Source organism: Aedes albopictus, chromosome 2, assembly GCF_035046485.1.
Source record: "Aedes albopictus strain Foshan chromosome 2, AalbF5, whole genome shotgun sequence".
Lineage (NCBI taxonomy): Eukaryota > Metazoa > Arthropoda > Insecta > Diptera > Culicidae > Aedes > Aedes albopictus.
Genome location: NC_085137.1, coordinates 290,382,239 through 290,393,953, shown reverse-complemented (window position 1 = coordinate 290,393,953; position 11,715 = coordinate 290,382,239). Strand labels below are relative to the sequence as shown.

General features: G+C 38.8%; 1 protein-coding gene across 1 annotated transcript; it reads right to left on the bottom strand.

The window, feature by feature from the left end:
• Positions 1–201: 201 nt before the first annotated feature.
• On the bottom strand, positions 202–10,831 carry LOC109411169 (juvenile hormone esterase). Its single transcript, XM_019684646.3, has 4 exons — positions 10,075–10,831; positions 9,878–10,005; positions 9,678–9,814; positions 202–1,394 (listed from the first exon to the last, which is right to left on the bottom strand). The coding sequence occupies exons 1-4, from the start codon at positions 10,648–10,650 to the stop codon at positions 520–522; spliced, it is 1,716 nt and encodes a 571-aa protein (XP_019540191.3). The 5' UTR covers positions 10,651–10,831; the 3' UTR covers positions 202–519.
• Positions 10,832–11,715: the final 884 nt, after the last annotated feature.

The following is an 11,715-nucleotide window of genomic DNA, read 5'->3' as shown; positions in this document are numbered from 1 at the left end:
TCAGGAGTGTATCAAACCGGTATCGGGTAATAACAAGCCGTACTGGGAGCTTGTCTCATTGAGATGTCTCATTGAGACTCGCAATGCTAATGTGATGTGCACCAACATCGCGAGTCTCAAGCTCAAGGGATTTTCATGTGCTCACAGCCAACTTTTCTCAATCTCGTATTGAGATATGTGCGTACAGATACTCTGAAACAAACTAAAACTTTGAACGAACTTACCATGATATATGTACATAATTTTAACAATAGTGATGGATTTCACACGTCATAACAAACTGTCTTGAATGGAGAATGACTAGAACCAATAAGTTCGCACTAATTTTTGTAAGAGTACATTTTTAGCTGATCATCGCCATGAAATGTTTTAAAGTGCTAAACTTATACTTATAAGCTTTCCATAATTTTCCTAAGTATTTCCTGTAAGTGTTACTGCTAAATAATCTGCAAGCCCACTTAGCCCCTTATGTCATGATATGGTTACAACGACCGTCTTCCACACGTACCCACAAATATTCTACAAATAATTTGTATACTTTTTGATCATTCCCCTCCAAAACTCTTTACGCTCCTGAAACGGATTCTGTATCATTCTGGGCACTGAAGTGATATCCAAACAATCTAAATCAAAAGATGCTGAACTGGGATGAACTTTCTTGACTGGCTTCCATCTAAAACCCAGATTGTCTCCATCAGGCGTAGGATTCCCGTACTTTGCAAAATTAGTCCACAGCCGTACGATTTGTTGCCTGACTTGTTGTTCCTCACAGTTTGCTGGTAGCTTTGGTAGAAACGCCGCGTTGAATAAATATAAGCAATCGTCGCCGTGAGACGCTCCTTGTAGAGCAGTACCACCGTATAACGCTTTGGCAAAGTTGAATCTTCCGCAGTACGAAAACACATAATGGTACTGTTCAGCGTTGGGTTGATACTTGGCCAACCATTCAGCACTCAAATTTGATGTGGTAACAAAAGTGTGGTCCGAAAATAAATCGGTAACTTGGTTGCTTGTTTCGAGTCCAATCGGTTTGTTTCCAAAGTAAAACTGCTTGATTTGATCCCCCACTACAGTCCTGTTCAAACCAGCTGGATGGCCCATCAGCTCCGGGACCAGCCACTTCGGATTCTCGTTATACTTCTTCAATCGATGTTTGTTCCGTGTCAATCCTAGGATTCCTTCATTGCTTGTATATCCACTGATCAAAGGCATTCGAATGGTGTCTACCGATTTTAGTAGCTTCTCTGGTGTCTGGGTTAGGACGGCATCCTCACTGCATGAATGTTCTACCACAGGCCTGAACGGAAATCTCAATGGGAATGATCTTTCCTGCTCGCTATTACACAATGTTTGATATTTGGTTAACAAACTAGCAGGGGCTTTCCTGAGAACATCTGAAAGAAAAATAATATGAATATAACATTTTAGAACACATCAATTCCAAATCTTACAAAATCTTATGAATGATATATTTTTCAATAGCCAAGCCGAAATAATGTTACCTTGTTTTAAGGTACTTTTATTTTTTTTATCCTATGTATGTCTGTGCATTCACAGAGCTGTGGAAAATCATGGACGAGAACAGCTTTCCCGGGAAGCTTACCAGACTGATAAGAGCAACGATGGACGGTGTGCAGAACAGCGTAAGGATTTCGGGTGAACTATCCAGTTCATTCGAATCTCGACGGGGACTACGACAAGGTGATGGACTTTCCTGCCTACTATTCAACATCGCCCTGGAAGGTGTTATGCGACGAGCCTGGCTCAAAAGCCGGGGTACGATCTTCACGAAATCCGGCCAATTTGTCTGTTTTGCGGATGACATGGATATTATTGCTAGAACATTTGGAACGGTGGCAGAACTATACACCCGCCTGACACGTGATGCAGCAAAGGTCGGACTGGTGGTGAATGCGGCTAAGACAAAGTACATGCTGATAGGTGGGACTGAGCGAGACAGGACAAGCCTTGGCTGCAATGTTACGATAGACGGGGATACTTTCGAGGTGGTAGAAGAATTCGTCTACCTCGGTTCCTTGCTAACAGCTGACAATAACGTGAGCCGTGAAATACGAAGGCGCATCATCAGTGGAAGTCGTGCCTACTACGGGGTCCAGAAGAAACTGCGGTCAAAAAAGATTCACCCGCACCAAATGTACCATATACAAGACGCTAATAAGACCGGTGGTTCTCTACGGACACGAGCCATGGACGATGCTCGAGGAGAACCTGCAAGCACTCGGAGTTTTCGAGCGACGCGTGCTAAGGACGATCTTCGGTGGCGTGCAGGAGAACGGTGTGTGGCGGAGAAGGATGAACCACGAGCTCGCTGCACTTTACGGTGAACCCAACATCCTGAAAGTGGCTAAAGCTGAACGGATACGGTGGGCAGGGCATGTTGCAAGAATGCCGGACAACAACCCTGAAAGTTGGTGTTTGCTAACCATCCGGTTGGTACAAGAAGGCGTGGAGGCACGATGGGCGGACCAGGTGGAGCGTTATCTGGCGAGCGTTGGGCGTGACCGACGTTGGAGAGCTGCAGCTGCAAATCGAGTGTTATGGCGGCAAATTGTTGATTCAGTGTTATCATGAATTTGATGTTGAACTAAATAAATGAATAAATGAAATGTCTGAGCATTCACACAAGCCAAAAATTGCGTAGTTACCAGCGAAAAATCACGATTGAACGAGCAAAAATACGAAGAGCCAAAGCCGCAAAGTTTTGGAGCTAAATATTCGGTTCTACTGAAGGAAGTGAAACTCTCATGTAGACGAGACAATCAAGCGTGGGCGAGCCGAAGAAGGTAAGAAAACCGTAAACAATATCAAAATTTGTCGCTTTAACGATATCTCAAATGACATGGTCAAAACCCATTTCAAATGCAATTGCAACAGTAATTCAGCAACCAAAAAAACTAAATTACTATCAACAATAACAGATAATTTTGGAAATTTTGCTCTAAATCATCGCCATGCGCCACCCGGTTAATGCCAATGCAGACTATTATTTTTTTTTTGAAAATTTTAAACTTGTACGCATCGTATCTAGCTACACCGAAGAGGGTTCCATTTAATTGATTAGTTCTGTCAAGGATTACTTCTGGCTGCTTCTTGAAAAAGCCGGATTAAGTCGAGTGCAATTGACAACAAAATGTAAAATAATCATTTCGAGGAGCTGTTAGAAATAGCAGGTATTTTATGCAAATCAAGATGGAATTCGAAACTCGTGAGAAGCCCTTCTCAGCTCTGTCGGTGAACGCACAATTCTAAAGCAATTGATCACTAAATGTATATTTGTTTGTCTTTCCTGGTCATATAGGGGAACTTATGTATTTTCGGCAGTTTTATTCCCTTCGTCCTTGGGGATTTTTTGAAACCTGTTGATCTCAGAGTTGGCCTCAAATCTTTCCCAACCAAACCGAATTATGTGCCCAAATTTTAGGCAATTTGATCCACAAAAACCTCCTATGATGAAGAGAACAAACCTGCCGATAATAGCTTTCGTTACCCTACTATGAAAACAGAGATCTAACGTAAATCTTTAAATGAACCGTTTTTCTTATAAAAGCGTGTTTCAATTATTTGGCAAAATGCTTTAAAATTTAGAAAGGAGGAAGAGCTTCCAGTTTAACTATTTCGTTTCACCAAAACAATTATTTCGGAAGAAAATTTGTATGAAAATAGTGTCCATAACCAACACTTGACAACAAACAACAAAGAATGCCTCCAGCCTGGAGGTACTTCAATTCCTACTGAAACACTAGTTTATAGCATTTTTTAACTCATTTAACGGATTCTTCTTCTTGTTCTTCTTTTTCTTCTTACCTCCTGAATCAGTTGTTTTGGACTCCCAGAAGCAACGTTCAAAGTTTGAGCAAAATCGATTAAGCCTAAGGGGGCGAACTTTGTTGAAAAACGCAAAGTGATCCAACGTCTGTGTAAAAAGTTATACTCAAGGCAAAGTGAGGCGAAGTACCTATTGAGATTTCATTTTTGATATTATTCCTTTACTGGAAAAACAGCAATAATGTGTTGCCTCACTTTACCTAGGATATAACTTTTTTCACAGACCTGGGATCCTTTTACGGTCTTCGACAAAGTTGTTTGGCATAAAGTCACCTACAATAATACCAAAGGGTTTGATGATTGAACACTTACAGCGCTACCTATCGCAAAATTCGAAAACTGAAGAATTTTGCATACATTTGGCCAAGTTTTCCCATACAAACTTCAAGCTTGTTGAGCGCCCCCTTAGGCTTAATCGTTTTGCTCAAACCCGAGCAGAAGGGAATAACAACAGCATAAGGAGCTGTGTTATTTGGGTAAAATAACTGAATAATAGAATCTATTATTTATAAGTTATTAACATAACATATTATGTTGTAAACTTGTCTGTCATAAGCGGCAAAATAACAAATATCATAACAAAAAAATGTTCTTGGAAAACCATTTTAATAACTTGTTTTGTTAGTTTCAATTACAACTTTATAACAGTGAAATTGGAAAATATTTTAATAACAAATTTTCATATTAATTAGTTATTGATAGTAAATTATGATACGTATTATATAAAATTATTCCCATTATCTCACAAACCCACCAATAACATGATTAACAATACTTTGAATGATCGAAAAATACTATATTCAGTTTTAAATTCATTCTAAGAAAAGGTAAAAGAAAATTCTTCCAGAAATTTATCCGAGAGTTCTTCTACGGAATCATTCACAGATTTTCAAAGACTCCACTAGAAATTCTTCCAGAATTATGAACAGAATTCCTTCAAGGATTTCTTCAGAATTTCCCGTGATTATTTGTCCCGAATTTAATCTTAAAATTTCTCTGAAAATTTCTTTGAGAATTTCACCAGGAGTTTTTTTTTTTGAGGAATTCTCGTGAAGTTTTCAAAAGATTTGGCCAAGAATTCTAATAATTGCTCAGAAGAATTACTTTTGAAATTTCTAGGAAGATTGCGCCAGGAGTTCTTTTGAAGACTTCTCCTGGGTATCGAAGGGTTTCTCCAGAACTTCCAAGTGTTTTTCCGAATATTATTTATGGAATTTTCAGATGATTCATTCAGCAATTTCCTTCCTAACTGAGTACAAAAATGGAACAAAACAAAAGGGCAGATCATTATTATCGAATTGTTGCTTTGATTTCAAAACTTGATATTGTTGTGCTATTATTGATAAGTTGATCAATAGTACAACAATAACAAAACTTATACTTCATCAAAACATGTTATTGAAATGTTATTGAGTGAATGTATATCAAAAACTTGATTTTAACAAAATGAGATTGTCCAACAAAATTTGTTATGGAAAATCAATGCCTTGATAATTAAATAATAACAAAACAAGATATAAAAACAGGTTATGTGATTTGGTAGTTATTATTTTGATGTTCTCCTCTGCTCGGGAATATTGAACGTAGCTTCTGAGAGTACAAAACAACTGATTCGGTAGGTAGGACTTGACATTTTTCGAAATTTTTGTTTTTCATATAAGTGTGGGCCACCCTACTCTACGTTACCACTAGAACTTGGCCAGCCCCTCTTCAACTTAGCGTTCTTTAAGCATTAATTGAAGGTGATATGATAATAAATCGTTTAACGATGAAACCCGAAATTATGTAATTTATTTGTTTAACCCGTATCCGTCTAACAGAAAAAAAAAACAAATGGTCACCATTTTGACAATGTTCAACCGATTTATTTCACTTTAACACATCATTCAAATCGTTGAGATGTCTAGTTTTAGGAAACTTATTGGTTTTTTTTTATTGTCCTGCTATCTGGAGTTATTGCAATGGGTTACTGGGTCAGATCCGGTAAAAATGACGCGAACTTCCTTTTGCGAATAAATATCGTACTAATAATAATAACTTCACCAGATTGCAATAGTATTTTATTTACTACATTATTGACCAATCCAAATGCCTGTGTTATAGCGACTTGTTTTCAGATTCCCTATTTTAAGAATTTTTAAGAACTTTCAAAACCTGCATTTCAAAACCTCCTTCACAACACAGAACATTTTGTTTTTCAAATTCTTATGAAATTTTTAAGTTTTTGCAAATTCTAGAAGAACTTTGGAGTTCGTGTCGATATTGTAAACGTCTGTATTAACGAGATTTTTAGCCCTAGGCTAGTTCATCTCGGGACCCACGCTGTACTTCCCTTCCGAAGGAAGAACTCACATTTTGCGAGTTTGTCGGGAGTGGGATTCGATCCCAGGTCCTCGGCGTAATAGTCAAGTGTTCTAACCATCACACCAGGTCCGCTCCACATAAACGAAGATTCTTATTTTTTGTGTTATCCCAGAATTTGCCAAAATTAATGCTTAAATGATTTCTAAAACACAAGATATTTAACCTTTTGTTCATTTTTTTTTCCTTCCGTTAGAAAAAGTTGAGCCACTGCTTTCAATAAGCTGAACTTTTGTTCAGTTTATTGGACGCAGATGTTTTATTGCCCCCACCAACGTAAGTTTTGAAAATGAGTAGAATTAGGGTGACTGTACCAGCTGTCGCACTACCTAAGAAAATGTATTTCAATAAAAATAGGAAGACCGTCGAATATCATCGATATGTCAAATGATTGTTTAGTTTTCATACTTTACAGGAAAAATATAGAAACGGGTCAAAAACCATTATTATTATTTATTACGACGTGTGCCATTGATAGGAGCCATGTATCAGTTATGGGCACATTTCTCGCGCTTAGTATCATTCGGGCGTATCTACAATGATCGATTTCTCTTCATTGATTTTCTCTTTAGTTAATATTTTGGCAGGCAAATTATTAGCGGTTATTTTTGTTGTTTGAGATGCTAGTCCTAGTCGTCCTCAATCGGAACACACCGAGAGGTCATCCGAATATTGGCCGTATTTCCCAGAATGATCGGAAGAGAAAATCGATGAAGAGATATCGATCATTGTAGATACGCCCGTATGATACTGAACGCGAGATTTGTTAATTTGGGTTCCACTCTGCACTATTTGCATGCATTCCTTATGGGATTAGCCATAACTGGTACACTATGGCGAAATAGGGTGCAAGGAAGCCGAAAAATTAAGCAAAATTATTTATTCAATATAATTTGAGCAAATTGTGAAGTTTGAATGATTGCAATCATCTTTTGTGAACGTTATTGCTTTTTTCACTGAAAATTTTCCTTGCTTCGCTGAACAACATGACGTTTTCTTCCAGCGAAGGCTTACGCGATACAGAAAATCGCTGAATTTCATACTAACACTGCAGAAAATCTGTCAACAATAACTCAATACACATGCAATTTCAGCGAAAAGATCTATTTGCGTGACAACAATCCACTCCCATGACTACCGGGCAGCCGCCGTCAAATATCAGGATTGCCAACTGTCCGGCGACTGCTGTCAGTTTTCTTTGTCGCCGAATCTGGCGCTGGGTCTTCGGCGCGGAAACCCAAAGGTGGGAATAAAATTTTGGGGTTTGCGCGCAATATCTGTTGTTCACAAAAATTTTCTTATTGATTTTCATCATTAAGGGTTGAAATTCGACTATGGCGAATTTAAGTCACTATACTGCCGTAATTCTGCAAAGTGACGTAAGCGACATTGAAAATTTCGATATTTTGTGGTATATTATATTTAATATCTGGTGTAAAAATAACACTATGGTATTCCTGCTGTATTAGAATGCAAGATCTAGTCGTAATCTATCATCTGTGGAAAGAAACTTAGAAGATGAGCAAGAGTTTTATGGATAATAACCAAAAAAATGGGCCAAAACTCTCAATGTCGCTTACGTCACTTTGGGGCTGTCCATTAATTACGTAAGGGTTTATGGAGGGAGGGGGGGTTTGAGAAATCTTACGCTCCATACAAAAATATTTGGGTTCTCATACAAAAAATCTTACAAGGGGGGGTGGGGGTGTCGAAAAATCGTAAAATTTCCCTTACGTAATTAATGGACAGCCCCTTTGCAGAATTACGGCAGTATAGCCATAACTGGTACATTGAGCCTACTCTGAGGTTATGCTGAAATGTTTGTTTTTAAAATTGCAATGCCAGCCATAATTCGCAAGCTTTTTAAAGTTCATTGCAAAAGTTTGATGCCTCTCCCGACCGAATTCTGTAAAAAGCTCAAAATAACTGATTGAAAATCTTTGAAAATATTCTCTTTTTAAATATCAAACTTGTTTTGAAATTATAATTAATTGGAGTGGAACACATTCAAAATTATTGCTCCATCGGCCAAAAGTCTTTTCTTTTTTGCATGCAGCTTTTCAGTTGTGGCAATATGGACTCTTGTCAAAAATATAGGAGCAGTAGGAAACCATTAGTAAATTTTGCGCACCACCTATTTCGGAAGGACCACCAATTACATTGTGATTGGACGGGGTATAGGGCACTGCACTGTTTTGATTTTGTATGGGATTTTGACGTTTCGTGGCCTTGTTGTTTACAAAATTTCTGTAAGAGTGAAAGAGAAGGAGATAATTTCATGCACTGCCCTATGGGAAGTTTAGTAAAGTGTGACGGTTCAGGGGTTTTACAACAAAAAAGTGGTGATTTTTTTTTCGCAGCAGCTGCCAAAAAAGTTAAACACTTTATGAAATTGTTCAAAATAGCAGTGTGAACAAACTGAGTTTATGGTCTACCATGAATAAGGAAAAAATAATTTCGCTCGATATTTGGACAACATCCGTTGAGGTTACAAATTGGAATTTAAAGAAAGAAATAATAAAAATGAAACAACAACAACAAAATGATCAAAAGAGAATAAAAACAAATACACTAAATTCTGTTTTTACGCGATGGATGCGTCCGCGCAAAAAAAAAGATCGAGTAAAAAAAGTTCGCGTAATTTCGAGAAATCGTGCAAAAAAAAACCCAAAGAAAATTTTTTTACGCGATTTGCCCTCCGCCCTCCGTAAAAAAGTCGCATAACTCCGAGAACATCGCCTAAAAAAGTCGTGCAAACTTAAATCGTGTAAAAAAGTCGTGTAAAAACAGGATTGAGTATACAGCTATTTTTTGAGCATATTCACATAATGTTTTACTTTTTTTTTACAGCTGCTCCGAAAAAATCAAATTTTTGCAGTAACAAAATTAGCCATATTTGTAGTTCACTGTCAAATTTTTGTCTAAATCGGTCATAAGAGAACAAAGATACAGAGGGTCAAATTTGACTATGTTGTATTAAGATTGGCTTTCACTGCTATCTTTATAAACACAGTTGTAGCTCTATGTTACAAATGAACGGAAATACACTTAAAATTGAATTCAGTGACAGATACGGTTGTCTTATCACCATATTGGTTGGTGATCAACTTCATTCATGTGTTCAGAAACAACGAGCTACACACTTAGTTAGGGACTACAGCGCTATTATCACGAACGATGCGATAACTAGTCACAATAAAGCATAGAACGTCAACTCTCAAAACAACGTTCAAAAACACTAAACTGAAGGTGGAATTAGCTATCTTTTTTTTTGTAAAACCAAAAACAAAAGTAAGCCACAGAAATGGTACATTTTGAAACTCTCTGAGAATATCGCTTTTGAAGATAACATTACATTCGAAACATTTATGCAACAGAAAAAAAATGTTCAGAAGCAACACGCAAAGTAAACCACACACAACAATTGAAACCCGAACAATAACCAGCAGAACTGAACATGTACAACTTACCGATCACTTCCTGATCTGAACTTCCTCTATATCCCAGCAAATAAGCCAACTTCCGCGCCTTGTTTTCTGGATCAATCTGGAGATTGGATTCAGTGCAAGTATCACCGCTCTGACATATGGCACGATGGAAATATTTTCTAAAAATAATTAATCCGTCTTTACTTCTTTCTTGTCCGTTGTTGCACTTGATTCCTATTTACCTCGAGCTGGGCGACAGATAATGTACATAGGTTGACCAGCTTCCGGCACTTTCACCGAACAGCGTCACATTCTGGGGATCTCCTCCAAACCGGTCAATATTCTCTTGGACCCAGATGAGGGCTTGACGCTGGAAAATAAAAAGTTTCGTCTGTTAAACCGGTGTACCCTCGCGAGTAAATTGTCACAACGAACGCACTTGATCTTTCAATCCAAAGTTTCCATGAACGCCAGCGCTCGGCAAAGACAGAAAGCCAAAGGGACCCAGACGGTAAAACATAGTAACGACAATTACGCCTTGCATCACCAGGTACTGGGGATCATACACGAAGCTGCTAGCCGTGCCATGCTGAAGGCCGCCGCCGTGGATGTAAACCATGACTGGAATTTTTTCCTCCTTCGCAGTTGCAGGCGTATATACATTCAAATACAGAGCATCCTCACTGCCGGTGATTAATTGCTTGAACAGCACGTGAGGCTGAATGAAGTCATTTTTATCAACCAAGCACTTCAATACTGGAACGCCGAAACTCTCCAACGGCACTGGCGGTCTGAAGCGTAACTCCCCAACCGGCGGTTTTGCATATGGAATTCCTTTGAAATAATTGTATGGTTTTCCATTCGGTAACCTCGACGTAACACCTTTAACTCTTCCTTGTCGCACTTGCACTACCGGGCGCTCAATGCCGGGCCAATACCGAACCACCAAACTTCCCAATTCGCTGCTAATTGTTGCAATTAGCAGCCTGATCAAGCAGATTACGAATGGTATCATAATGATTAACTTCGAGCGCCACCGCAGCTCGATCAAAATCTCGTGCGCGCCGATCGACCACCAAATAAAACTGAGAACTTGTTTCAAGCGACCGCGCGCTGGCTGGCAGGCTGACTGGCGCTGGACCGAGTCGTAAGGCACAGCAGAACGATTGCATCGGGCAAACCGCACTCTCTCATAGGCGACGGGCAGCAGCACTTCGTTATCAAATTCCCACATATGCAAGAGATTGTGCGATAGAATTGAGTTACGTGGGATCGATACCATATCAATATTAGTTGTTTTAAATTTCCAGTTTCGAAGAAGCAAACCCCAGTGAGAATTACAAGTCATATGCAATTTAACTGATTTATTCGCACTGATTAAATACATTAACTCGTTGCAACTACATAACGCAAATACATGCCATTAGCTCCGTGCGTAGTTCACACACTAGACAGACCGCTAATCGCACCCGATTGTTTTGAAACCCAATTTGCTTCGAATTCAGCATTCACCTTGAATCGCGTTCCCTTGTGCATATTAATCAAGTCTGAGTCGTTTTCTTTTTTTTTTTTCATTTTTGTAGACAACGAGGAGGGATCTATCGGGTTTGGGACCGATGGTTTAGTTGTTCGAAGCTGTTGACATCTCTGAGAGCATGTATCTATTTGGCATAATATTTCTTATTAACCCATTAACGCCCGAATTATGTCAAATCCATAATAAACATAAACTTATGATGATGATTAACCTGGGCTTGTTAGGGGAATATCTGTAAATAAAAAGAAAATCGCGTTAAGTACTGTTCCTTTGAATTCCACTAAGAATTTGCATCCTTTGACAGATACGTATTTCGACCTCAACTGTAAGGTCGTCTTCAGTGTCTTGTACTTGACTCGACTTCGACTCAACGCGATTTTCTTTTTATTCATAAACTTATGTTTGGTCTTGTCCGATCCGGCTTCCTCCCTCCTTGCTTACGGCGTAGACTTTGTCCAGAAGCCAGAAGTCTACGCAGGTTTTGAATGGTCCCTAAGCAGCCTCGGACTTAAGAGAGGCCAAATAGCGTTAGCGTAGTTACGG

Excerpts from the sequence above, each read along its gene's own strand:
- LOC109411169 (XM_019684646.3), bottom strand. The coding sequence starts at position 10,650 with ATGATACCATTCGTAATCTGCTTGATCAGGCTGCTAATTGCAACAATT. Across the intron at positions 10,006-10,074 it reads ACTTTGGATTGAAAGATCAA|CGTCAAGCCCTCATCTGGGT; the intron begins GTGCGTTCGTTG and ends TTTATTTTCCAG. Across the intron at positions 9,815-9,877 it reads TATCTGTCGCCCAGCTCGAG|AAAATATTTCCATCGTGCCA; the intron begins GTAAATAGGAAT and ends AATTATTTTTAG.